The 26,897-nt window shown below is 61.6% G+C and overlaps 2 protein-coding genes across 2 annotated transcripts; both read left to right on the top strand.

Moving 5' to 3' along the window:
- The first annotated feature begins 4,381 nt into the window (after positions 1-4,381).
- PHLDA3 (pleckstrin homology like domain family A member 3) lies at positions 4,382-6,372 on the top strand. The gene is made up of 2 exons (XM_064173723.1): positions 4,382-4,733; positions 5,665-6,372. The coding sequence occupies exons 1-2, from the start codon at positions 4,382-4,384 to the stop codon at positions 5,784-5,786; spliced, it is 474 nt and encodes a 157-aa protein (XP_064029793.1). The 3' UTR covers positions 5,787-6,372.
- A 17,938-nt stretch (positions 6,373-24,310) lies between these two features.
- Positions 24,311-26,743, top strand: LOC135191341 (keratin-associated protein 4-3-like). The gene is made up of 6 exons (XM_064173563.1): positions 24,311-24,547; positions 25,309-25,425; positions 25,507-25,677; positions 25,891-25,989; positions 26,093-26,389; positions 26,603-26,743. Exons 1-6 carry the CDS (start codon positions 24,311-24,313, stop codon positions 26,741-26,743), a joined length of 1,062 nt encoding a protein of 353 aa, XP_064029633.1.
- The last annotated feature ends 154 nt before the right edge of the window (positions 26,744-26,897 follow it).

Below are 26,897 nucleotides of genomic sequence, written 5' to 3' on the forward strand. Positions count from 1 at the left end.
CTGTTTAGGCAACAAAGCCAGAACAAGGCTGGCTGCAGCCTCCTCTTCTACATGTGAAGGCTCTGCCAGAGAGAGGGGAGCTGCTGACCCCACAGAGGCCATCTGCTTCCAGGAGCTGGACACAGCCAAGGGAAAAGGCTGGATTTGGGGTTCCTGGGGCCACAGAAAGATGTAGAGAGGAATGACCCTGCAGAGGTCTGGAGCCCAACCTCCTCAAGGCAGGGCTAGCTCCATGCCTGGACTTGATGACCTTGAAGGTCTCTTCCAGTCTGGATGGCTCCAGGATTCTACTCTGTGATTCCAGAGGTCAGCTTGGTCGCCGACTCTGCTGTCCAGCCAGCTTTGGACACCCTCCAAGAACGGAGGTCTCACCACTGTGGGTCTGCACCACACAGCCAGAGGAGGTTCTTGCCCTTACATGCCTCAAGGTTTCCCCTGTGGCACCTGTGCCCATTGGCTCTTGCCCTTTGACTGTGCACTGCTGTCTCTCCTGACCCACAACCCTCTCTAGAGAGGGGAAAGCTGAAGTCTGCTCTCCCTGAGCCCTCTGCTGCAGGCTGATGGGTCCCTGCTGAGCCTTCAGCCCCAAAGGCCTCAAGTGACAGCAGGGGCTTGGGACAGAGATCTTGCCCTGAAGGTTTGCAGTTGGTGCTGCACAGCTGCTGAAGTTGCAGCCTTCACCTGAGAGTGGCTTAGGGAGTGACAGAGACCACGCAGGGGCATGGGGACAGCAGGGAGAGGGCTCGGTGTGGGCTGCAGGAGGTGGTGGGGGGGGGTCCAGGAGAAGCAGGGTGGGGTTAGAGCTGCTTTTTGGGCATCCTCTGGGCTCTGTGACCATCCTCTGGGCTCTGTGACCATCTGCTACCCTCTGCTGGTGTCTGCTCCCCAAGCACGGGCACAGCCTGGCACTGCTCAGCTGCACCCGAGAGTTGTCCAACTCCCTGCAGAGGCAGCAGAGGCAGTGGCACCCAGCAGCACCCAGCAGCACCCAGCAGCACCCAGCAGCACCCAGCAGCAGCCATTGCTCCCTGCTGCTGGCACAGGAAGCAGCCAGCCCACAGGAAAGGGTTGTGGGACCCAAACCTGCCTCCGGGGGATCACTCATGGCCAAGCGCCCTGCAGCCTGGAAGCTGGTGATGATGATGATGATGGTGCCAGTCTGAAGGACTGGACTGGAGGCCTTGGAGCCCCACAGCCAGTGGTGCCAGGGCATCTTCAAGTGGGGAATGCCACACTGGCACTGATTTGTGGGAATGTCACCACAGCAGCTGCTGAGCCAGCCTGGAGAGGACTCAGAAGCAGGAAAGCACAGAATCAGAATGGTTTGGGTTGGCAAAGCCCTCTGAGATCATCCAGGCCAGCATTAACCCAGCACCACCATGGGCACTACACCATGACCCCAAGTGCCAAGGCCATACCTTTCTTGAGCACCTCCAGCCATGGGCACTCCACCACCTTCCTGGGCAGACTCTGCCAGGCCCTCACCACTCCTCCAGCAAAGAAACTTTTCCTCCTCTCCAACCTAACCCTCCCCTGGCACAATCCCAGGACATTTCCTCTCCTTCCATGTCCTGAGCCCAGGCAGCAGAGCCCAACCCCCAGCTGGCTGCAGCCTGCTCTCAGGGAGCTGCAGAGAGCAATGAGCTCTGCCCTCAGCCTCCTCTTCCCCAGGCTGCTCACCCCCAGCTCCCTCAGCTGCCCCTTCCCAGCCCTGCTCTCCAGACTCTGCCTCAGCTTCTCCCAGCAGAGCCCCTGCAGCTCCGTTACCTGCCCGCGAGGGTTTGGCAGGACGGGACGCGGGTGGGGACGTGGGCAGAGCCTTCCCGCGGCTGGCAGCCTGGGGCAGGCAGTCCTGCTGGGTTTGCTGGAGGGCAGCAGCTGCGGCGTCAGCCTCGCAGGCAGCCTGGCAGGACCAGCCCTGTGCGCTGCGGGCCTGGGAGCGGGCAGCTGGGGAGAGAGGAGCGGAGAAAGCCTGGGTCAGGGCTCCTGACAGCCTCAGCCGGGGGGGCTGCAGCGAGCAGCCGAGGTGCGACCTCGGGGAGGGTGAGGTTGGCAGCCTTTGGCTCTGCCCAGGCTGGTGAGAGCAGCCCAGGCTGCCTGGTGAGCCGGGATCGGGGGAGAGGAGTCTCGGCCCCGGACATCCCAGCTCGCTGGATCCGACACCCCCCGAACGGCTCAGCCCCAGCCGCGCAGGGCTCAGCACCCCTGGAGCTGAGCTTTCAGCACCCCTGGAGCTGAGCTTTCAGCACCCCTGGAGCTGAGCTTCGCCCGCTCGTGGGAACGCAGCCTGGGAGGCTCCTTGGGGCGGGGAACCCACGGAGCTGCTGCACGCCTCCAGCAAGCGCCGGCGGTGCCCGGGGTGCCCTCGGGGCTGCACTGCCCCCCGGGCTGTGCCCAGCCCTCTGCTGGTGACGAGGGCGGCAGGGGAGCAGGGCCGCCTGGCACCGGGAACCCTCCCGGGAACTCCTGGGCCAGCCGGATCCGTGCCAGCCTGCCGAGGTTGGCCCCGGGGAGCACCAACCAGTTCCTGGCTGCCGCAGCCGCTGCCCTGCCCTCTTAATGAGGGGTAATTAGGTACATCTCTTGGGGTGCAGACTTGCCCCCTGGCCATGCTGGCTGCTGGCACTGCCCCTGACAGGGACAGGGATGATGGAGGGGCTGGGGAAAGAGGGGCTCCAGCTGAGGGGCACTGGGTGGGTTGGGGTTTGCAGGGGCACAAGCTCAGGAGGTGAGCACCAGGGCAGTGGCTCTGTGCCAGGGAGCCACAGGCCAACCTGTGGGCTGCCAGCCCCAGACAGTGACCCCAACACACACCCAGGGGAATTCTTCCTCTTCCCAGCCTTCATCACGCCCTCTCCAGGGGCACTTCCAGCCACCCAGCATAAACCCCTTTGGTAGCCCATGTCCTTGCTGGTGGCATGGTGAACCCCCTAGTGCCAGGCAATCCCCCCCTGTGCCAGGTGAACTCCTCTGTGCCAGGAGCTAGCACACAAACAGTCAAATCTGTGGTGGCCAGGAAGGGGCTGGGCTGGCAGGAACTGGGTGTTAGGCTGCAGGACAGGGAAGACACAGGCAGGACAGGGCTGCGCCGCCCTGGCCCTGCTCCGGGGCTGTGTCACCCCCTGCACAGGTCACACGAGGGTGGGGGATGCTAATCCTCTCGGTGGAATGGGCAGGGGGCTTCAAATCCCTGTCCTGAGGGATTCGAGTGATAGGAGCTCTGTGCTGAGGGCTGGGTGCCCTCAGGTGCAGGGCAGGGTGAGTGGTGGGTGCTAAGAGCTGTCCCCACCGCAGGGCAGCCCTGCACAGCCGTCTTGGAGTGCTGACAAAGGCATCTCCTGCCTGCATCAGATCCCTGCCATGGGTCCCAGACAGAGGTGCCCACGGTCCCTGCCTGGATGATGCTGCACTCGATAGCCCCCTGTCCCAGCTGGCACTGCACCACATTACCCTCTGCACTGTCCCACGTCACCCTCTGCACTGCCTGGCACTGCACCCCATAACCTTCTGCTTTGGCTGCCAGCCTCATGTCCCAGCTGGCACTGCACCCTGTAACACTGTGTCCTGGCTGCAACTGCACCCCACCGTGGCTTCCTGGCTGCACTGAACTCAGAGCCCCCACCCCTGCTTGCACTGTACCCTACAGCCTCACCTGCAAGTGGAACTGCACCCCACAACCCTGTACCTGGCTGGTGCTGCATCCCACACCCCTCTGTACCAGCGCACCCTATGGCCCTCTGCCAGCTGGCACTGCACAGCCCCCAACAGCTGGCACTGCACCCCGTGCCTGGGCTGCCATGCAGAGGTCTCCAAGCCCTGCCTTGACACCGCCGTGCTGCAGACCCCTGCCCACACCCTGCCTGTTCGCACCGGCACCTGGGGGCAGCGTCTGCCTGCGGGCACCCTGGAAGCACCTCCCGGGTGAACTGGAGCTGCCTTGGGCCTGGCTGGGCTTCGCCTGGGCGTGAAGAAGGGTGGCTGGGCGTGGAGGGTGGCTGGGCATGCAGGGTGCCTGTGCAGCAGGAGGGGCCAGGCGAGGGTGAAGGAATGCGAGTGGGAGAGCGGCCGGGCGTGTAGCGACAGCTCCCGGGTGCGCGGCGCTGCGGATCCCACACGCTGCGCGGGCAGGGAGCAGAGCCCCAGCACCAGGGCTGCTGGCGGGCATGGGGCACCCCATCGCTCGGCCCCTCTGAGAGCCAGGCAGCGGGCACCAGCGAGCGCCCCGGGGGCAGCACGGCTGCTGGCAGGAGGGGGCCTGGCCCCGGGGAGCTCGTCCTCGACGTGGTAGGGCTGGAAATCCCCCGGCGGGCGATGCCCAGCTGCACCCTGGCGAGCTGCTGAGCATCCTGGCGGTGGGGGGGGGGAGGATCGAGGAGCGGCGATGACCCCGGAGAAGGTGCTGCGGGAGGGGGTGCTGGAGAAGAGGAGCGGGGGGCTGCTGCAGCTCTGGAAGAAGAAGCGGTGCCTGCTGACGGAGAAGGGGCTGCAGCTCTTCGAGCCCAAGGGGTCGCGGCGCAAGGAGCTGAGCTTCGCCCGCATGAAGGCGGTGGAGTGCGTGGAGCGGAAGGACAGACACATCTACTTCACCGTGGTGATGGACGACAGCCTCGAGATCGACTTCCGCTGCGCGCAGGAGGCCCCCGGCTGGAACGCAGCCATCACCATGGCGCTGGTGCGCTTCAAGAACCAGCAGGCAGTGCAGCTGGTCCGCGCCCGCCACAGCTGCCGCGCAGGTACCGCAGCCCCCGCGGCCCTCAGCCTGCTGGGTCCCATCGGGTTGCCCAGGGAGGTGGTTGGGGGCCAGTCCCTGGAGGTATTCCAGGTGAAGCTGTTCCCTCTGCTGGGACCTGACAGAGGAGGAGGAGGAGGAAAGTGCAGGCGAGGGATGGAGTTGTGGGACCCTTTCATTTGAGTGAGCAGGGCTTGGAGCAGCTCTGCTAAGAGGGCAGGCTGAGGGAGCTGAGGGTGTTCAGCCTGGAGGAGAGAAGGCTCCAGGGAGACCTTAGAGCTGCTGGCAGTGCCTGAAGGGGCTGCAAGCAGGCTGCAGAGAGACTGCTCCCAAAGGCCTGCAGGGACAGGCTGAGGGCAGTGGCTGCAAAGTGGAGCAGAGCAGAGTGAGACTGGATGTGAGGAGCAAGTTCTGCAGCAGGAGGCTGCTGGAGCACTGCAAGAGGCTGCCCAGGGAGGTGGCTGAGGCTCCATGCCTGGACATACTCCAGGGGAGGCTGGGCAGGGCTGTGGGCAGCCTGCTCTAGGAGGATGTCCCTGCTGAGTGCAGGGGCTTGGACTGGGTCAGCTCTGCAGCTCCCTTCCAGCCCAGCCCATTCCACGAGTCTCTGTTTCTGTGATCCCAAAGTGGTTCAGCCTCCCCACGGGAATCACAAGGCGGGGGGCATAGACAGGGGTGGGTCTGCAGGGTGGTGGTGCCATGGCCTCCCATGCTGACTGGGCTCTGCCTTTGGTGTGCCCACTGGGTTCCTGCTCCCCACATCCTTGGGGAGGGACCTCCCTCTGTCTGGGCTGGCCCCAAGGTGCCCTCTGCCACCTCGCACGCGGGATGGGGGCAAGGACATGGTTGGCTCTGCTCCCCAGATCCCCTCGGGGCGGGGTCCTGCCCCGTGTCCTGGCACTGGCCAGTGGGTCTCAGGTGTGTTCTCTCAGCAGTGGTGCACCTGGAGGCGGCCCCGGTGGGACAATCTGTGGCCATGAAGCATCCCAAGAGCAGGATGGAGCTGGCCCTCGGCTCGGTGCGCGGTGGTGAGAACGGGATCCCAGCAGGCAAGTGAGGCCACCACGGTCTGCGGCCCGGGGACAGGGACGGTGGCCTCGGCGGGGGGAGGGTCAGCGCTGGCGCTGGCTCCTCATGCCCTGGGGCAGGACAGAGGCACCGCAGGAGCCAGGCTGGCTCAGCTGCGGGGGCCAAGCCACATCCTCTTGGCGTGATGGGACTAAGGACGCAGTCGCCTGCAGCTCCAAACGCGGCGGGAGGTGACAGCCCTGCCGGAGGCTCATCCTCCTCCAGCTGGCATGGCCAGGACCTTGGTGGAGCCGTGGACTCCTGGGCCTCTCCTGCGGGGCAGGGGATGAGGCTGAGCCCAAAGGAAGCAGCGCGACAGTGAGCTCTGCCCAGCTGCCAGTGACTCTGGGACTGATGGACACGACTGGGGACATCCTCCCCCCGAGCCCCTTGCCGAGGAGGGGCTGGAGAGCTCTGCTGCGGCAGGGACCCCTCTGGGCGTCGTACCCGACGGTGCCGTGACACGGCCATGCTGCTGGACACTGTCCTTGGGCTACTGGGGGGCTCGGGGGAGGCAATGAGGACCTTCACTCCCTGTACCCAAAGTGTCCCCAAACAGGACCTTCTGCTGCTTCTCCTGGTGTGGCTTTGATTTCTGGGAGCCTGCAGGGTGTGGGAGAGCACAAATCCTGCCCAGAGCTTCGCCGGTCATTGGCACCCCCCCCCCCCCCCGGTCACTGGCACCCCCCTAGGTCTGCCGGCTCCCCACGGTCGGGCTCCAAAGCCTCCCGCTGTCCCCCCCTGCCTCTCCCGTCACCCATCCCTCTGCTCCCGTGTCCCCGGGGATTCCCACGGCGGGCAGGCGACGCGGGAGCAGCGGTGCCCGGCAGGGCAGGGGTGGCTCTGCCTCGACAGGCAGCGCCGACGCCAGCGCCTGGAGCCAGGCAGCTCCGCAAGCCGGAGCCTGAGCGCACCCCGCGGCCGCCGGCGCTGCAGATGCCTGCGGCGATTGCTCTGCTGCGTGGGAACCGCCAGCGCCGTGCCCGGCCCCTGGGGTCCCAGCCCCAGCGCCGCTGCCTCTGCCAGAGCCCCCCGGGCCCAGGGCACCTGTCCCCCTGCCAGGGCAGCTCCGGGGAGGGACAGCGGCATGGGCAGAGCCTGCTCACCGTGCGGGGCCGGGCTTGTGCTGGCTCTTTGCGAGGGAGTTCTTGCTGAACAGCTTGCCCCAAGAGCTGGTGCAGGGCTGGAGGCACTCAAGGTCGGCCCTGAGGTGGCCCCGGGCAGCTGCCAGAGCCGGAGGTGCCCCTGCTGACTGCAGGGAGCTTGGAGGAGATGACCTCGCAGGGTCCCTTCCAACCCGAGGCAGTCTGTGATTCTGTGACACTATGAACGGTCCCTGTGGAGCTCCTCCACCCCCAGGAGCCTGCTTGGCCACCCCTGGTCCTCGGAGACTCACTGCTCACAAAGTCCCCTGCTTCCGAGTGGACACAGTGGGGGGGGCCCGGCTGGAGGGGTGCCGATGGTGGCAGATCCTAACCCCACACAGAGAGCTCTGCACTGTCCCTGCGCCGTGGCAGGGGCAGAGGAACCAAAGCACGGTGGGCTCCAGGGATGGTGTGGCCTGGCCCCTGCCCGCAGGGAGGTGTTCTAGGCTTGGACAGCTACAAGGAGCAGGCCCCCAGGCAGGTCCCTGCCCACCCTTCAGTGGGGCATGGGGCTGCCAGGGGCTGGAGGAAGCTACTGGTTGGCACCTTCCTGGGCTTTCTTGTCATTGCCCTGCTCCCAGAGTCACTGAGGCTCGTTCCAAGCCCTGCAAACAGCCCAAGCCTGTGGCATGGTGCAGCAGCACCCAGGGGTGGGGAGCACCCAGTGTGGGGGGGCTGCCAGCATCCTCTGAATTTCCATCCAGTCTGGGCCATTCTGACTCCTTGCCTGCAGCTTTTCAGCTCTCTCACTGCAAAAGGAAACAGGGAATAGAATGGTCGTGGTGGGTGTGTGTGCCAGCTGTGGGTGTGCCCAGTGTGCACCAGTGGGTGAGCCTTCCACTGCCCAGTTCTGGGAGCCTCAACAAAGGCAGGACAGGGAACTGCTGGAGAGTGCTCAGAGGAGGCTGTGAAGATGATCTGAGGCAGGAGACCCTCCCCCGGCTGGGAGAGTTGGGACTGCTCAGCCTGGAGGAGAGAAGGCTCCAGAGAGAGCTCAGAGCAACCTTCCAGGAGCTGAAAGGGCTCCAGGAGAGCTGGGGAGGGACTTTGGACAAGGGCTGGGAGTGGCAGGATGAGGGAAAATGGCTTTGAGCTGGGAGAGGGGAGAGGGAGAGTGGAGAGGAGGAAGAGATTGTTGAGAGTGAGGGTGGGGAGAGACTGGCACAGGTTGAGGTTGCTGAGACACTGGCACAGGTTGAGGGTGGTGAGACCCTGGCACAGGTTGAGGGTAGTGAGACACTGGCACAGGTTGCCCAGGGAGGTGTTCAGGACCAGGCTGGATGAGTCCTTGAGCAGCCTGTGCTTGTGGGAGCTGTCCCTGCCCATGGCAGGGGGTTGGACTGGCTGAGCTTTGAGCTCCCTTCCAACCCAACCCAGTCTATGACTGTGTGAGGCAGCAGAGAGGTTTGTGGCACCTGTGAGCAGGGCAGGAGGGTTGGTGGTTTACAGAGGGAGAGGGACAGGCAGGGCAAGGCAATGGCTGTGTTGGTGCTCCAGGTCTGGGTGTGGGAAGGGCAGAGTTTTCTGTCCCCATCCTTCACTCCTCATCACTGCAGCCCAAGAGCAGCCAGAGCCTGTGCCAGCTGCCCCCCAGGTCCAGGAGTTTCCTCTGCACAGACACCCACATCTGCCAGATCCACCCTTGGCAGGTGGATTCTTAGCCTGACCCTGGCACCAGGGCCAGGGGGTGAGGCTGTGCCAGCAGGAGGGCCTCACTCACTGCCTGTGAGGGCTGAATTCCTCAGGCAGAGGCAAAAGGTCACCCAGAGACTGCAAAGCAAATAACCAACCAAGAGCCTGGGCCAGAGAGCAGAGCAGAGCCAGGGCGGGCAGCTGGGGCATCCCCCACGGCCAGGGACCTGGTGCCAGCACTCTGCTGTCAGGGATGGGGCTTGGCACTGAGGGGTGGGGTTGGGTGGGTGACCCCAGGGAAGGTGTCCTGCAGGCAGGGCTCAGGCAGCTCCCAGGTTTGCAGGGGGAAGAAGTGTGGGGGGAGAAGAGCCCTGGGGGTGACACAGGAGCTGGGCACCACCAAATGCTGCTGCTTCATTGCACCACAGATTGCAGCAGCTTGGAAGGGACCCTCCAAGGGCATCTTGTCCAACCCCACTGCAGGCAGCAGGGACACCTCCAACGGGAGCAGGCTGCTTGGGGACACATTGGTGAATGGCTCCAGGGACAAGGCCTCTACATGCCTGGGCAGCCTGTGCCAGTGTCTCTCCACCCTCATCGTGCAGAGCTTCCTCCTGAAGTCCAACCTAAATCCCCTGCTGCAGTTTCAAGCCATTGTCCCTCGTCCTGCCACTCCCAGCCCTTGCCCAAAGTCCCTCCCCAGCTCTCCTGCAGCCCCTTCAGGCACTGGAAGGCTGCTCTGAGGTCTCCCTGGAGCCTTCCCTTCTCCTGATCGAACAGCTCCAACCCTCCCAGCCTGTCCCCACAGGGGAGGTTCTAAACCCTCTGGGAATCATTGTGGCCTCCTCCTGACTGTTTGCACAGTTAGGGGTGCAGGGGGCTCAGAGTTAGGGGTGCAGGGAGGCTCAGAAGGTGCCTCCAGGCAGCCCCTGGAAGCTGCTAGAGGACCCATAGGGAACATTCTTGATCACCTCTGGGGATGGGGAAACTGAGGCACGGCAGGAGCCGGGGGGCAGGTGGCTTCACAGCACCCCCAGTGGAGCAGCTGCAAGGAGGGGCTGGCTCCTAGGGACCCTTGTGCTGAGGGCAGCCAGAACCGAGTGAGGTGCCCTGGGGCTGCCCCAGTCCACAGGCAGGAGCCTGAAAATCCTGCTCTGCTGCTGCCAGCCCTGAGGTGCCCCCTGCCATTGGCCCTCCTCAGGTGCCCCCTGCCATTGGCCCTCCTCAGCTGTTCCCTGCCATTGGCACTCCTCAGGTGCCCCCTGCCATTGGCACTCCTCAGGTGCCCCCTGCCATTGGCCCTCCTCAGCTGTTCCCTGCCATTGGCACTCCTCAGGTGTTCCCTGCCATTGGCCCTCCTCAGGTGTTCCCCTGCCATTGGCACTCCTCAGGTGCCCCCTGCCATTGGCCCTCCTCAGGTGCCCCCTGCCATTGGCACTCCTCAGGTGTTCCCTGCCTTTGGCCCTCCTCAGGTGCCCCCTGCCATTGGCACTCCTCAGGTGTTCCCCTGCCATTGGCCCTCCTCAGGTGCCCCCTGCCATTGGCACTCCTCAGGTGTTCCCTGCCTTTGGCCCTCCTCAGGTGCCCCCTGCCATTGGCACTCCTCAGGTGTTCCCCTGCCATTGGCCCTCCTCAGGTGCCCCCTGCCATTGGCCCTCCTCAGGTGTTCCCCTGCCATTGGCCCTCCTCAGGTGCCCCCTGCCATTGGCCCTCCTCAGCTGTTCCCTGCCTTTGACCCTCCTCAGGTGCCCCCTGCCATTGGCCCTTCTCAGGTGCCCCCTGCCATTGGCCCTTCTCAGGTGCCCCCTGCCATTGGCACTCCTCAGGTGTTCCCCTGCCATTGGCACTCCTCAGGTGCTCCCTGCCATTGGCACTCCTCAGATGTTCCCTGCCTTTGGCCCTCCTCAGGTGCCCCCTGCCATTGGCACTCCTCAGGTGCCCCCTGCCATTGGCCCTCCTCAGGTGCCCCCTGCCATTGGCCCTACCTGCTTGGAGGAAGCCAGCTGCTGGGACTATTCTCTCCCTCCCTCCCTGGGCCCAGAGGCTCTGCCACCACCCATGGGTGCTGGGGCTGGCTCCCTTTGTGCAGGACCACGAGGATGAGGCTGGGTGCAGGGCAGGTGGCAGGGGAGCCTCAGGACCCTTTTTTCCACCAGACCTAATCCCAGTGCCCAGCTTTGGTCTCGGGGCCAGCCTGGGGCTGGCTGAACCCTCCTGACAGCTGGTGAAGCTGGTGGGGGTCACACTGCCAAGGTGGGGGTCTGCAGCATGGTGGTGCCAATGCCTTTTGGCAGGTGAGGCCTTGGGCACCTCCTGCCTCAGGTGCCCTGGGGGAGGCTGGCAGTGCCTTGCTGCTCCTGCACGGAGTGGTGCAGGCTGGGGATGGGCATTCCTCAGACAGGAAAATGACAAAGGGAAGCAAAGCTGAGTGGGGGCAAAGGAGGTCTTCTTCTCTCCTTGAGCCAAGGGTCCTGCTCCCTTCAGAGGCTCCTGGAGCACACCACCAGTGGCCACCTTCAACCAGAACTCCTACATCACTGAATTGCAGTTTGGAATCCAGAACCTGCCCCAGGCAGTGCCAGGCTGGAGATCTGCCCTGTGCCCTGCTCTGTCTGCATGCCCATGCTGCCAGGGAGCAGATGGCAGGGACAGCCACACCCCTGCTGTGGTGGCTTTGGCCATCTCCAGCAGCATCCTCCTGTGCTGAGTGTAGGCAGAAATGCTCTCACGTGGAGCTTGGGATGCTGAGAGAGGCCCAGGTGGGGAGTGCAGGGAAGGGATTTGTGCTCATTCCCCACCCCCAGTGTCCTGCTGTGGTCTTGGAGAGGATGTCCCAGGCAGGTGGAGGAGATGGTTGTGAACATAGAACCAGAGAATGGGTTGGGTTGGAAGGGACCTCAAAGCTCAGCCACTTCCAACTCCCTGCCATAGGCAGGGACAGCTCCCACTAGAGCAGGTCACGCAGGGGCTCAACCAACCTGGTCCTGAACACCTCCCTGGGCAACCCATGCCAGTGTCTCACCACCCTCAGCCTGTGCCAGTGTCTCACCACCCTCAGCCTGTGCCAATCTCTCATCACTCTCATTGCAAACAACTTCTTCCTCACATCCAGTTCCAATCTCCCCTCTGCCACTTCAAACCCATTCCTCCTCTTCCTCCTCTCATTCCCAGACCTTCTCAATAGTCCCTCCCCAGCCCTCCTGCAGCCCCCTTCAGATCCTGCAAGGCCACTCCAAGGTCTCCTCCAAGCCTTCTCTTCTCCAGGCTGCAGAGCCCCAACTCTCTCAGCCTGTGCTCAGAGCAGAGCTGCTGCAGCCCTCTCAGCATCTTGGTGGCCTCCTCTGGGCTGGCTCCAACACTTCCCTGTCTTGCTTGTGCTGGGAGGTCCAGAGCTGCACCCAGGACTCCAGCATCACCCAGCAGTGGAGCTGGGGCTGTGGGGGGCAGTGGGAGGAAGGGGCTCACCACCTCAGCTGGCACTGCATGAAGAACTGCAAATGGTGTCCAGGCGTGGCTGGAGCTGCAGAGGGCAGGGATGGAGCCCAGCAGATGTTCCTCACCCACCATGCCCAAGCAGGACTCAGCAGGCTCCCTGAGGATGGAGGAGGCTCAGCAGCAAAGGGGATGCTGAAATGGCTTCAGCCTCTCAGTGACAGCTGAGAGGGTGTGGAGGTACCCTGAAAATGTCACAAAAGAGTGGCAGGGTCCTACCTGGACCCCAGTTTCTGGGTTATTTGGGATAGTTTTCTCCCTGTGAAGTGTTTTTTGCTGAGGCTGATGGCCAGGCTGGGCTCAGGAGAGTCACAGTGAGGTGCTGCTGACCTCTGCCATCCTCTTCACACGGGCAGAGCAGCTGAGGTCCTCCTCTCCTGGACCAGAGCCGACAAGAGCAGCATGGGGAAGGTTTCATCTGACACTTGGCACAACCACAGAGAGCTTAAAAATCTCCAGTGGGTGGCTCCTACCCATCTTAATGGCATCTCCTCACTCTCCCAGAGTAGATGGCTCCTCCTTATTCCACAGGGGCTTTTCTCCATGCCCATGGCAGGGGGCAGGGAGTGTGGCCTGCTGCTGAAGCACCTCTCAGCATGCAGAGTCCTCTCCTCAGCTTTGGCACCTTCTGCAGATGCCTTCCAGCCTCCCCAGAGCATCCCAGCTGAGAAAAAAACAACTTGGCCCCTTTTTTGTCACCTTTTTGGTGAAAATTCTGCTCATCCTGCCCATGCTTGGAAAGCAACTTAGTAGCCTGCAGAGTCAGGAGCAGTGTGGGCAGCAGCACAAGGGAGGTTCTTGTGCCCCTGTGCTCAGCACTGCTCAGGACACCCCTGCAGTGCTGTGTCCAGTGCTGGGCTCCTCAGTTCAAGAGAGATGCTGAGGTGCTGGAAGGTGTTTGGAGAAGGGCAGCAAGGCTGGGGAGGGGCCTGGAGCAGAGCCCTGTGAGGAGAGGCTGAGGGAGCTGGGGGGGTGCAGCCTGCAGCAGAGGAGGCTCAGGGCAGAGCTGATTGCTGCCTGCAGCTGCCTGCAGGGAGGCTGTGGCCAGGTGGGGTTGGGCTCTGCTGCCAGGCAGCCAGGGACAGAAGAAGGGGACACAGCCTGAAGCTGTGCCAGGGCAGGTTCAGGCTGTATGTGAGGAGGAAGCTCCTGGCAGAGAGAGTGATTGGCACTGGAATGGGCTGCCCAGGGAGGTGGTGGAGTGGCTGTGCCTGGAGGTGTTGCAGCCAAGCCTGGCTGGGGCACTTAGTGCCATGGTCTGGTTGGTTGGGCAGGGCTGGGTGCTAGGTTGGGCTGGAGGAGCTTGGAGCTCTCTGCCAACCTGCCTGATTCTGTGGTTCTCTGATTTCCTTTCTTTACAGCATTCAAATCTAAGCAACAACAAACAGATGGGAGGAGGTTTGGGCTCCATCCCTGGGGATACTCAGTGAGGCTCAACAGGGCTCTGGCCAACCCTGGTATGGTTGAGGATGTTTCTGCTTACTGCAGGGGGTTGGACTGGAGGAGCTTCAGAGGTCCCTTCCAACCCAGACCCCCGGATCCAGCCCCACAGCTGCCCCCACAGGGACTGGCTGGAGGAGAGGGTCCCTTGCCCAGGGATGAAGGCACCATCCCCAGAACCATCACCTTCAGGATGGTGTCCAGCCAGGCAGGGGGCCCAGAGCAGGAGGATGTGGCTGGAGAAGACAGAACTCTCCAGCTGCAGGGGCAGCTGTGCTTGCCCTGGGAGCCCAGGACGTGGAGCAGCAGATCCCAAGTGGATGAGGAGGCTCTGCCCTGTCAGGTGGGGAGAGCTCTGCCTGTCCTGCTGGGGCTGGTGCAATGGGATGAAGCTCAGAGCTGACACCTGAGCTGGGAAGGGTTTCTCAGCCCCGTGGGGCATGTCTGGGGTCTGGCCTGGGGTCTTGCTGGTTCCCAGGCTGGGCTGTGATGGTCACCACCCAAATTATGGTCCACTTTCCACCTCCTTAGGTGTCCCAGCTGCCAGCTCCACCCCAGTGCCTCGGGTCCTCACCAAGTTCAGACTCCCGCAGGCAGAGGAAATCCTTGGGAGAGGATTTCCCAAGCGAAGGCTTTGGCTGTTGGAGAGCATCCCCGGGAGGCTGCCACCCTCTGCTGTCACAAACCGATGGAGCAGCTGGGACGAGCTGCATCCTGCCCGGCAGCTCCTGAGGGCTGAGAGCTGCGGGATGATCTCGCAGGGGAAGGCTCAGGCTGGAAGGAGTCATCAGGACAAGCGGCAGGGACCCTCGGGACCTCACTGCAGTGTGACACTGCAGCCCTGCAACCTGGCAGTCACCTGGCTTGTGGGAGGTGGCCTCGGTGTCCCAGTGTCCCTGAGCTGTCACTTGGAGGGAAACCCTTCCCCTGGTGAGCCTGTGAGGCTGGTGAGAGGGCTCCTGCCATCTGCCCCAGCATCTGGGCTGGCTCTGAGTGTGGCAGCTAAGCTTTAACACCTTCATAGATGATCTGGATGAGGGCATGGAGTCAGTCATCAGCAAGTGTGCAGATGACACCAAGCTGGGGGCAGATGTGGCTGGGTTGGAGGGCAGAAGGGCTCTGCAGCAGGACCTTGACTGCCTGCACAGATGGGCAGAGTCCAAGGGGATTGCTTCAATAGCTCCAAGTGCAGGGTGCTGCACTTTGGCCACAGCAACCCCATGCAGAGATACAGGCTGGGGTCAGAGTGGCTGAGAGCAGCCAGACAGAGAGGGATCTGGGGGTGCTGATTGATACCTGCCTGAACATGAGCCAGCAGTGTGCCCAGGTGGCCAAGAGAGCCAGTGGCATCCTGGCCTGCATCAGCAATGGTGTGGCCAGCAGGAGCAGGGAGGTCATTCTGCCCCTGTACTCTGCACTGGTTAGACCACACCTTGAGTGCTGTGTTCAGTTCTGGGCCCCCCAGTTTAGGAGGGACATTGAGATGCTTGAGCGTGTCCAGAGAAGGGCAACGAGGCTGGGGAGAGGCCTTGAGCACAGCCCTACGAGGAGAGGCTGAGGGAGCTGGGATTGGTTAGCCTGGAGAAGAGGAGGCTCAGGACAGACCTCATTGCTGTCTACAACTACCTGAGGGGTGGTTGTGGCCAGGAGGAGGTTGCTCTCTTCTCTCAGGTGGCCAGCACCAGAAGGAGAGGACACAGCCTCAGGCTGTGCCAGGGGAGATTTAGGCTGGAGGTGAGGAGAAAGTTCTTCACTGAGAGAGTCATTGGCCACTGGAATGGGCTGCCCGGGGAGGTGGTGGAGTCGCCGTCCCTGGAGCTGTTCAAGGCAGGACTGGACGTGGCACTTGGTGCCATGGTCTGGCCTTGAGCTCTGTGCTAAAGGGTTGGACTTGATGAGCTGTGAGGTCTCTTCCAACCCTGATGATACTGTGACACTGTGACACTGTGAGACTGTGATCCTGGGTGGCATGGACCTGTTGGAGAGTGAGGTCCCAGAGGAGAGAGCTCAGCTGTTGTTTCTAAGTCTGTCCTGCCCTGGGCACTCTGTTGTCTTTCTGAATGCCATCAGGGCTGACAAAACAAGGAGTGTGCTTGGAAGAGGGCAAGGACAGGAGGGGCAGGATGGCTCCAGGGCCTGGCAGAGGAAAAAAATGGCACCAGCACTGCTGCGAGGCTGCCACGGGGAAATGCCCTGGCGTGGGGCAAGCAAACTGCTGGCAGGGCTCAGGCAGCTCTGAAGGTGCAGTTCCAGCAGCTGAAGGAGGCAGGCACTGCTGCAGCCCCTGTGCAGTCCTCCTGCAGCTGGAGGGCAGCCAGGGCAGCTCCTGCCACCCTGCTGGGGCACTGGCACCCTGCTGGGGCACTGGCACCCTGCTGGGGCACTGCCACCCTGCAGGGGCACTGGCACCTTGCTGGGGCACTGACACCCTGCTGGGGCACTGCCACCCTGCTGGGGCACTGGCACCTTGCTGGGGCACTGCCACCCTGCAGGGACTCAGTGGGGCTGGGAGAGAGGAACTGCCCAAGCCCATCCCAACACGGGCAGGGCTGCCCAGCCACGGGAGACCAAACACAGGCGACCTGGAGGAGCACTGCCAGGTTTAGGGACAAGTGAGCTGCCCCTGGGCACTCAGTCCTGGGTGGGTCTGCCACCACATACAGCTCTCTGGGAACTGCTGGTGAAGCTGGAAGGGGGGAGGCTGAGAGTGGGGATTTGGAAGGAATTGCTGGCAGTGAGGGTAGGGAGGCTCCAGAACAGGTTGCCCAGGGAGGGGCATGCTCAGGGTTGCCCAGGGAGGTTGCCCAGGGAGGCTGTGGATGTTCAAGGCCAGCTCAGGTCTTTGCTGCTTGTCATCCCATTGCACCAGCCCCACCAGGACACACACAGCTCCCAGCACCTGGCAGGGCAGAGGCTCCTCATCCATCTGGGATCAGCTGCTCCATGCCCTGGGCTGCTCCTGCAGCTGAAGAGTCCTGTCCTCTGCAGCCACAGCCTCCTGCATTGACACTGAGGGTGGTGAGAGCCTGGCCCAGGCTGCCCAGAGAGGTGGGAGCTGCCCCATGGCTGGCAGCACTGCAGGGCAGGTTGTTGGTGGCTCTGAGCACCCTGCCCTGGTTGGGGATGTCCCTGCTGGCTACAGGGGCTTGGACTGGAGGAGCTTGGGAGGCTCCCTCCCACCCAAACCATTCTGTGGTTCCGTGGCTCTACCTGCCAGCAGCTCAGAGAGGTGCCCAGCACCTCAGGTGGTACCTACTGAACCAACCCCTCCTCCTGATGCAACTTATTGCAGTTTGTGAGCCAGGGATGGAGACACAAAACCTCCTCACCATGTCAGCTGGAGAGCAGGGATGGGCAGATCCTGAGCTCCTGCCAGCCCTGCTGCTGCTGGCCCCTCATGGCAGCACCAGGGCTGTGAAACTGATGCTTGAGCCCCACATGACAGAATCACAGCATGGGTTGGGTTGGAAGGCAGCTCCAAAGCTGACCCAGTCCAAGCCCCTGCACTCAGCAGGGACATCCTCCACCACAGCAGGCTGCCCACAGCCCTTTCCAGCCTCACCTGGAACACCTCCAGGCATGGAGCCTCAGCCAGCTCCCTGGGCAGCCTCTTGCAGTGCTCCAGCAGCCTCCTGCTGCAGAACTTGCTCCTCACATCCAGTCTCACTCTGCTCTGCTCCACTTTGCAGCCACTGCCCTCAGCCTGTCCCTGCAGGCCTTTGGGAGCAGTCTCTCTGCAGCCTGCTTGCAGCCCCTTCAGGCACTGCCAGGCTGCTGTTAGCTCTCCCTGGAGCCTTCTCCAGGCTGAACACCCTCAGCTCCCTCGGCCTGTCCCCACAGCAGAGCTGCTCCAAGCCCCTGCTCATTCAAACGGAGGGGTCCCACGGCTCCATCCCTCACCTGCACTTTCCTCCTCCTCCTCCTCCTCCCTCAGGTCCCAGCAGAGGGTAAATGGCCTCGGCAGCAGCCCTGGCTGTGCCCAGCGGCAGGGGCTGGCAGGTCCCCGGGGCAGGGCTGGGGAATGCAGAGTCTTTGTCACCAGCTAATTTTGGCTCCTCTGTGCTCGGCAAACAATCCCAAGGCAGCCTGGAGGGGAGATGCTGGAGGCCTGGCCCGGGGGGGCTTTGCCTTGTGAAGGTCCAGCAGGGCCGCTCTAAAGCCTGCTCCCTGCCGTGGCTGGCAGCAGATCCACTGCTGCGTGGAACTGGGGCAACTGAGCAATGTCCCTGGAGGGGCTCCCGAGGTTGCTGGGCACAGGGAGGGGACTCCTCTTGGCTCGCTGGGACTCGACTGGAGCAGATGGCACAAGGATGAGTCTGCCACTGCCGTTGCTGCTGCCACCATCACTGGCCTCACACCCGCAGGGGGACTGCTGCCTTGTCCCCCACCAGGACACAGCTCCTGCCTTGGTGCTGTGAAGGGACCAAGTGTGCCCTGCTCTGCGGGACAGGGCAGGGAAGGGCAGGGCAGGGCAGGGAGGTGTCTCTGCTCCCACCGCGGGAGCTGCCCTGCACACGCAGCTGTGAGTCCCTCCACGACCATAATAGCCCCAGGATTAAGATGCCAGGCATTGTCCTGCTGGCTGCAGGCTGGGAATTGTTTGCTCCTAAACTTGTCCCTAAAAATACCCCAGGGAACAGGTGTGGCCTGCCCCTGTGCTCCCCTGCCACGCAGAGCCTCCCCCCGTGGGCATGCTGGGCAGGGAGCTCCGTGGGGTGCGTGGGGGTGAGAGAGCAGCTTCTGTGCTGCTGCTCAGGGGTGTCAGGGGGGAAGCATCAGGGCCTGTGGGGGCTGAATGTTGCTTGTGCTGGGTGAGCCTGGGCAGGCATAGAGCCGTGGGGGTGTTTCAGTTGGACAGGAGACCTCCAACATCATCCAGGCCAGCACCAACCCAGCCCCACCCTGGCCCCAGGTGCCATGGCCCCAAGTGTTTCTTCAACCCCTCCAGCCATGGGCACTCCACCACCTCCCTGGGCAGCCTCTGCCAGGCCCTCACCACTCCTGCAGCAAAGAAACTTTTCCTCCTCTCCAACCTAACCCTCCCCTGGCACAATCCCAGGACATTGCCTCTTTTATCACCTGAGCCCAGGCAGCAGAGCCCAACCCCCAGCTGGCTGCAGCCTGCTCTCAGGGAGCTGCAGAGAGCAATGAGCTCTGCCCTCAGCCTCCTCTGCTCCAGGCTGCTCACCCCCAGCTCCCTCAGCCCTGCTCTCCAGACCCTTCCCCAGCTTTGTTTCCCTTCTCTGGACCTGCTGCAGCTCCCCAAAGCACCCCAAAGACAGAACTCCTCTGCTCTTGGTCCCTGCCAGTGACCTGACCTGATGCCCTAACCCCACCTTTGCTGCCTTACCCCATTACACCTGGCCTGGGGCAGCTCCAGGGCATCCAGGGAGACCCTTTGGCCAGTGCTCCTCTGGGGATGTCAATCTGTGCTTGCAGTGGTGTGTGTGGACCATCACTGTGAGGGATCAGCACCACAGCAGTGCCATGGGGCACAACAGTGCCCTTGGGGCCAAGCTGTAGTGGCCATGGTGGCATTGGGTTGATGGTTGGGGTCAAGGATCCCAGAAGGCTTTCCCAGCTGAAGTGTTTCTGTGGTTCTATGATCAGCTCTCCAGGCTGCTCACAGCCTCTGACCTCAGCTCGGGAGGAAAGGAAGGAAGGAAGGAAGGAAGGAAGGAAGGAAGGAAGGAAGGAAGGAAGGAAGGAAGGAAGGAAGGAAGGAAGGAAGGAAGGAAGGAAGGAAGGGAGGGAGGGAGGGAGGGAGGGAGGGAGGGAGGGAGGGAGGAAGGAAGGAAGGAAGGAAGGAAGGAAGGAAGGAAGGAAGGAAGGGAGGGAGGGAGGGAGGGAGGGAGGGAGGGAGGGAGGGAGGGAGGGAGGAAGGAAGGAAGGAAGGAAGGAAGGAAGGAAGGAAGGAAGGAAGGAAGGAAGGAAGGAAGGAAGGAAGGAAGGAAGGAAGGAAGGAAGGAAGGAAGGAAGGAAGGAAGGAAGGAAGGAAGGAAGGAAGGAAGGAAGGAAGGAAGGAAGGAAGGAAGGAAGGGAGGAAACTCTACAGAAAGAAAGGAAACAAAATGCTGCAGAGCTCTGCTGCCAGGAAGCAGCCCTGGCAGTGCTGTGCCTGATGGTTTCTGCCTCCTCGCAGGCTCAGAGCTTTCCACAGTCACAGAATGGGTTGAGTTGGAGGAGACCCCAAACTTATCCAGTGCCAACCTCCCTGCCATGGGCAGGGACAGCTCCCACCAGCAAAGGCTGCTCAAGGACTCATCCAGCCTGGCCTTGAACACCTCCAGGGAGGTTGTGGAGCACAATCTTTGATCACATTGGGTGCTTCTGTGCTCCACAACCTCCCTGGGCAGCCTGTGCCAGTCTCTCACCACCCTCAACCTGTGCCAGTCTCTTCTCACCTTCACTCTCAACAATCTCTTCCTCCTCTCCACTCTCACTCTCCTCTCTCCCAGCTCAAAGCCATTGTCCCTCATCCTGACATTCCCAGCCCTTGTTACAAGTCCCTCCCCAGCTCTCCTGGAGCCCCTTCGGGTACTGGAAGGTTGCTCTGAGCTCTCCCTGGAGCCTTCTCTTCTCCAGGCTGCACAGCCCCAACTCTCCCAGCCTGTCCCCATAGCAGAGCTTCTGCAGCCTCTGCTCATCTTGGTGGCCTCCCCTGGACCCTCTCCAGCAGCTGCAGGTCCTCTTTGTGCTGGGGACCCCAGAACTGGAGGCAGAGCTGCAGGGGAGAGCTGAGCAGAGCAGAGTGGAAGGGCAGAATCCCCTCCCTGTGCTGCTGCTCTCCTCTCTTCCTCTTGCCACTTCACCTCTTTCCACTTCAAACCCCGTGCCAGCATCTCTGGTGCTGTCACATTAGAGAGGAGCAAGGCAGCTGTGCCATGGAGCACACCCCCCCATGGGCACAGGCACTGCACCATGCTCAGCCTGCCCTGCCAGCTCAGCCTGCTCACACTCCACACGCGTGGGCAGGCTGTGGGGCACTGAGTGCTGCCCACGCTGGGCTGGTTCACCTGCAAACAGTGCAGGGGCTCAGCTCTGCAGCTCAGGGGCGCAGCCGAACGCGGGTGCAGTGCCAGGGGCCGTGTGCCCGCGTCAGCCTGTGCCCAGCGCCGTGCCCCAGGTGCGTGCAGCCCGCGGCGGGGCTGCGGGGCTGGCGAGGGCTGGGCAGGCAGGAGGGGGCTGTGCTATTTTTACTGACCACTGGCAGCCAGGCTGGGCTTTCATAGGCCCCCTCCTCCCACCGCCCCGCCAGTGCGCGGCTCGACGCGGGCCAGGCATCACCTCCCCTCCAACGCCCCCGAGGTAAGGCTCTGCCCTGGGCACCGCCCGCCGGGACGGGCTGGGGGAGCTGGCGGGGGGAGCCCGCGGTGCTCGCAGCCGGTGGGTTGGCAGAGGAGCCCCCAGGACGTGGATCTGTCTGAATTCCTCACCCGGCTCAGATGTTTTCTGTGCTCCTGGTGAGGCTGCTCGGGGGGCAAATGCCACTCAAGCACCCAAGCTGGGCTTTGGGGTTGAGGCTGGCTCTGCTTGCCTGAAAACAGGCAAAGAGGAGCACTGTGGGGAGCCTTTGCCTGCGTGTCCCAGCCCCTCAGCGTGCTCATGGTCACTCGTGGGAGCAGGGAGGTGGCATTCAGGAGTGCCAGCAGCTCCCTTGTGGCTGGGCTTGTGCATGTGGTGAGTCCCTGCTCTCCTGGCCCGGGGGGGATGGAAAGGACCCCAGGGGTGACTCAGTTTGCATTTGGTGGTTATTTCTTTTAATAATCTAATAGTTGAGAGAGGCTTCTGAGCTTCCCATGGCTGGGGGCATGCAGAGGGTGCAGAATGAGCATGTCCAGGTCCTCTCATCCCCATCAGAGAGCAAAATCTCTCGTGGATGCCCCAGAGCCATTCGGAGCCCCAAAGCTCCTGTAGGAGATTGCTGGGGATGTTGTGCCGGCACAGCTGGGTCCTGCCTGTCCTCGGGGGAGGAAGTTTAGGGCTGGCTGGCCCTAAGAAGTGATTGACCTTGGTAGAGGTCACCAGCTTAGGTGTGGGGTGGGCCCCAGCCTCCAGCCTTTGTTCCCGCTAGGAGTGCTGAAGCCGCTGAGAAGCTTCTCCCAGCCCTTGCTCACCTCCAGAGAGCCAAAGGCTTTTCTGCCTTCCCTGCAATGAACTGGGTGGGGGGAGTGGGGGTGCAGCTGGGACCTGCCCTGCTCACTGCACCAGCTTCAGGTCAGAGGAGCTGCCCTCCCTGCACATCCTCTGGAGCATCCAATCTCATCACCAAGAACCTCCCCAAGCCTGCAGACTGGTGTCTCTGTCTGCATCTGCCCGATGGAGGCAAAGGATTCCTGCTCTTTGGGTTGTTCCTTGTAAACCCAAGGATCTGGCAGGCTGTAGAGGAGATGATTCCTGCTGGGATTCGATGGCATTTTCCCTACAAACTCCTTTCCTTCTGGGCAGGCAGCAGGGGCAGGGGGAGGGGGCAGGGACGAGCGGACGGAGCCCAGAGGCGCAGGGAGATCTGCTGAGCACAGGCTCCACACGTGGCTGGGAGCAGCTGCTGGAGATCTGAGTCGTTCCTTTAGCTTCCCCCGGCAGGAATCTTTGGGGTTCCAAACATTTCCCAGGTTTAAGGGGGGGCAAAGGCAAAAAACAAACAAACAAACAAACAAACAAACAAACAAACAAACAAACAAATCCCAGCTGTGCCATTTCAGTTCAAAGGGAAAGTTCCAAGCTCAGGGAATCGGAGACTGGGTTGGAAAAAGCCCTCTGGGATCACCCTGTCCAACCAGCACCCCAGCACCACCCTGGCCACTAAACCACAGCCCCAGGGGCCATGGCCACAGCTTTCTGCAGCACCTCCAGGCCTGGGGGCTCCACCACCTGCCTGGGCAGCCTCTGACAGTGCAGGAGAGAAATTTTCCCTCCTCCCCAACCTAACCCTCCCCTGGCACAATTTCAGGACATTTCCTCTCCTTCTATCCCCTGAGCCCAGGCAGAAGAGCCCAACCCCCAGCTGGCTGCAGCCTGCTCTCAGGGAGCTGCAGAGGGCAACGAGCTCTGCCCTCAGCCCTCCAGGCTCCACAGCCTCCACTTTCCTCACCACTGCAATCTGCTGTTTCCCCCCGAAATGCTGCTCCTGGCTGTGAAGAGAACACAGACGAAGCGTTTGGCATTCCTCACGCGTTTGTCCGGCTCAGGCTTACATGGCAAGGGAGGGAGGGAGGCTGTTAGGGGCAGTGGGAGGGGGGTGCCAGCGAGGCAGCTGCAGGGCACAGGCTGCCAAGCAAACGCAGCGCCCCGAACCCTGCCTGCTTGGCCGGGGCCACGGCTCCGAAGGAACCTGCTGGGCTGTGCGCCCCCTCCCTCTGACACTCCCGAGGTGGGTTTCGCTTTCACCACCCCCAGCACGGGGAGCCGCGGGACAGGACCTCCGCACGGCACAGTGCGGGGGACCTCCAGGTGCCTCCTTCCTCCGGAGCCTTCTAGCCCAGCTCATCCCCGCGCCCCGAGCGGTGCCGCCGCTGTGCGACCAGCTTGGAGCTTGGGAAAAGCCCCGAGGAGCAGGAGACAGAGTCCTGCAGGGCCAGCTGGAGGCAGGCTGGAGCTTGCCCGGGATCAAGGTCTGCTCGGAGCTGGGAGGTGCCGCTCGGTGTCTCACGCACGGCAGGAGGATGAGGCTGCGGAGTCGCTTCCCTGTGCTGTCGGAGCGGGGCAGCACCGCACCTCGGGAGCGCCCTGCTGGCACCGCCGGGCCCGCATGCACCTGACATCTGCTCCTTTCTCTCTGCTTCCTCCTCCTCCTTCTCCTCCTCCTCCTCCTCCTCCTCCTCCTCCTCCTCCTCCTCCTCCTCCTCCTCCTCCTCCTCCTTCTTCTTCTTCTTCTTCTTTCTTTGGCAGGAGAACAGGACAGCACCACAATGCCAGAGCCGTGAGTAGCACCACTTGGCCTCGGGCTTCACAGGATCCCAGATCCCAGATCCCAGGATGTCAGGGGTTGGAAGGGACCCAAAGAGATCATCCAGTCCAAGCCCCCTGCTTGGTCCAAGCAGGACCATCCAATCTAGCTCAGGGCACACAGAACACATCCAGACAGGCCTGGAAAGGCTCCACACAAGTAGACTCCACAACCTCTCTGGGCAGCCTGTGCCAGGGCTCTGGGAGCCTTCCAGGCAAGAAGTTGCCTCTTGTGCTGAGCTGCAACCTCCTGTGCTGCAGCTTCCATCCACTGCTGCTTGTCCTGTGCCAGGGAGCAGTGAGCAGAGCCTGTCCCACTCTCCTGACCCCCAGAGCCTGTCCCCCCATCCTGACCCCCAGCCCTCAGACAGTTACAGACATTGATTCAATTCTCTCTCAGTCTTCTCCAGACTCTCAGCCCCAGGTCCCTCAGCCTCTCCTCACCAGGCACTGCTCCAGTCCCCTCCTCATCCTCACAGTCTTCCCTTGGAGTCTCTCCAGCAGATCCTGTCCCTCTGCCATTGGGGAGCTCTGCTGCTGGGCTGCTGGTGCCAGCTCAGCTCCTCTGGGTCTGGGGGGGTGCAGCTGGGAGTCAGCTCCTGCCTGAGACCTCTGTGCCCTTGTGAAAATGTGTTGGAGTCACAGAACCCTTAGAATGGGTTGGGCTGGAAGGGACCTTCGAGTTCACCAGCTCCAATCCCCTGCCCTGGGCAAGGACACCTCCCACCAGACCCACCAGACCCACCAGACCCAGCTGCTCAAAGCCTCACCCGGCCTGGCCCTGAGCACCTCTATGGGGGAGATTTAGCTAAGGAGGGAGCTCAACCTCCGCACTCAAACTTTGGAGCTGTCCTAGATGCTGAAACGGGGACCCGAGGAGGGCGGCACCGCTCAGCCTGCCAGCAGGGTCCCTGTAGCACAGCGACCAAAGCTAACGTCCTGCTGTGAAGAGGAGGGAGAAGCCTTCGGCAAGCAGCGACAGGGACCTGCCCCCGGGGTCCTGCACAGGATCCAAACATCCTGCACGCAGCCCCCAGATGGGGAGGGTTGTGAGTGTGTGAGTGTGTCAGTGTGTGTGTGTGAATGTGAGCATGTGAGTGTGTGTGCGAATGTGAGCATGTGAGTGTGTCAGTGTGTGTGAGTCTGAGCATGTGTGAGTGTGAGAGAGTGTGTGAGTGTGAATGTGTCAGTGAGTGTGTGCATGTGAGTGTGTGAACGTGAGCATGTGAGTGTGTCAGTGTGTGTGAGTCTGAGCATGTGTGAGTGTGAGAGAGTGTGTGAGTGTGAATGTGTCAGTGAGTGTGTGCAAGTGTGAGTGCGAATGTGAGCATGTGTGTGAGTGTGTGTGTATGAGTGTGAATGTAAGTGTGTGTTTGAGTGTGTGTGTCAGTCAGAGTGCGTGTGAGTCTGTGTGTGAATGTGTCAGTGTGTGTGAGCGAGTGTGAGTGTGTGTGTGTGAGTGTGCCAGTGAGTGTATGTGAGTGTGAGTGCATCAGTGAGTGTGTATGTGAGTGTGTGTCAGTGTGAGTGCATCAGTGAGTGTGAGTGCGTCAGTGAGTGTGAGTGTGTCAGTGAGTGTATATGAGTGTGTCAGTGAGTGCGTGTGTATGAGTGTGGGTGCATCAGTGTGTGTGAGTGTGCGTATGTGAGTGTGTGTGAGTGTGCATGTGTATGTGAGTGCATCAGTGAGTGTGAGTGTGTGTGTGTGCAAGTGTGTGTGTATGTGAGTGCATGAGTGTGCGCGTGAGTGTGTGTATGTGAGTGTGTGTGTGCTAGTGTGTATGTGAGTGTGAGTGCGTGTGTGTGTCCGAGCGTATGTGAGTGTGAGTGCGTGTGTGCGAGTGTGTATGTGAGTGTGAGTGCGACAGTGAGTGTATGTGTCCGAGTGTATGTGAGTGTGAGTGCGTGTGTGCAAGTGTGTATGTGAGTGTGAGTGCGTCAGTGAGTGTGTGTGTCCGAGTGTATGTGAGTGTGAGTGCGTGTGTGCGAGTGTGTATGTGAGTGTGAGTGCGACAGTGAGCGTGTGTGCGAGTGTGTGTGTGTGTATGTGAGTGTGAGTGTGACAGTGAGCGTGTGTGCAAGTGTGTATGTGAGTGCGACAGTGTGTGTGTGAGTGTGTGTGTGTATGTGAGTGTGAGTGCGACAGTGAGCGTGTGTGCGAGTGTGTGTGTATGTGAGTGTGAGTGTGACAGTGAGTGTGTGTGCGAGTGTGTGTATGTGAGTGTGAGTGCGTGAGTGTGTGTGCGAGTGTGTGTGTGTGTGTATGTGAGTGTGTGACAGTGAGTGTGTGTGCGAGTGTGTGTGTGTATGTGAGTGTGAGTGCGTGAGTGTGTGTGTGTGTATGTGAGTGTGAGTGCGACAGTGAGTGTATGTGCGAGTGTGTGTGTGTGTGTATGTGAGTGTGACAGTGAGTGTGTGTGTGTGTGTGTATGTGAGTGTGAGTGTGACAGTGAGCGTGTGCGAGTGTGTGTATGTGTGTGTGAGTGTGAGTGCGACAGTGAGTGTGTGTGCGAGTGTGTGTGTGTGTATGTGAGTGTGAGTGTGACAGTGAGCGTGTGTGTGAGTGTGTGTGTGTGTGTGAGTGCGTGTGTGTGTGTGTGTATGTGAGTGTGAGTGTGACAGTGTGTGTGTATGTGAGTGTGAGTGCGTCAGTGAGTGTGTGTGCGAGTGTGTGTGTGTATGTGAGTGTGAGTGCGTCAGTGAGTGTGTGTGCGAGTGTGTGTGTGTATGTGAGTGTGAGTGCGTCAGTGAGTGTGTGTGCGAGTGTGTGTGTGTGTGTGAGTGCGTGTGTGTGTGTGTATGTGAGTGTGAGTGTGACAGTGTGTGTGTATGTGAGTGTGAGTGCGTCAGTGAGTGTGTGTGCGAGTGTGTGTGTGTATGTGAGTGTGAGTGTGACAGTGAGCGTGTGTGCGAGTGTGTGTGTGTGTGTGAGTGCGTGAGTGTGTGTGCGAGTGTGTGTGTGTGTGTGAGTGTGAGTGCGTGAGTGTGTGTGCGAGTGTGTGTGTGTATGTGAGTGTGAGTGCGTGAGTGTGTGTGCGAGTGTGTGTGTGTGTATGTGAGTGTGAGTGCGTGAGTGTGTGTGCGAGTGTGTGTGTGTGTGTGAGTGTGAGTGCGTGAGTGTGTGTGCGAGTGTGTGTGTGTATGTGAGTGTGAGTGCGTCAGTGAGTGTGTGTGCAAGTGTGTGTGTGTATGTGAGTGTGAGTGCGTCAGTGAGTGTGTCCGAGTGTATGTGAGTGTGAGTGAGTGTGTGCGAGTGTGTGAGTGTGTGTATGTGAATGTGAGTGCGTGAGTGTGTGTGCCAGTGTGTGCGGCCGAGGCCGCTGTGTGCCGCGGGTTGGCACTGGGCTGGCTTGGCACAGTGGGCACCCCGCAGGGCGGCGGCCCCGGGGCCGTGCGGCGCAGCCCGGGGGGGTGCACTGAAGCTGCTCGGTGTGAGGCTGCCG

The sequence above is a fragment of the Pogoniulus pusillus genome, chromosome 39 (genome assembly GCF_015220805.1).
Source record: "Pogoniulus pusillus isolate bPogPus1 chromosome 39, bPogPus1.pri, whole genome shotgun sequence".
Classification (NCBI taxonomy): Eukaryota; Metazoa; Chordata; class Aves; order Piciformes; family Lybiidae; genus Pogoniulus; species Pogoniulus pusillus.

Bases quoted from the DNA above. Each gene is read 5' to 3' on its own strand.
- LOC135191341 (XM_064173563.1), top strand. From the start codon at position 24,311: ATGCTGAAACGGGGACCCGAGGAGGGCGGCACCGCTCAGCCTGCCAGC. The intron at 25,990-26,092 runs GTGAGTGTGACA...TGTGTATGTGAG, and splicing joins GTGTGTGTGTGTATGTGAGT to TGTGAGTGCGTCAGTGAGTG. The intron at 26,390-26,602 runs GTGAGTGTGTGT...TGTGTATGTGAG, and splicing joins GTGTGTGTGTGTGTGAGTGC to TGTGAGTGCGTCAGTGAGTG.
- PHLDA3 (XM_064173723.1), top strand. From the start codon at position 4,382: ATGACCCCGGAGAAGGTGCTGCGGGAGGGGGTGCTGGAGAAGAGGAGC. The intron at 4,734-5,664 runs GTACCGCAGCCC...TTCTCTCAGCAG, and splicing joins CCGCCACAGCTGCCGCGCAG to TGGTGCACCTGGAGGCGGCC.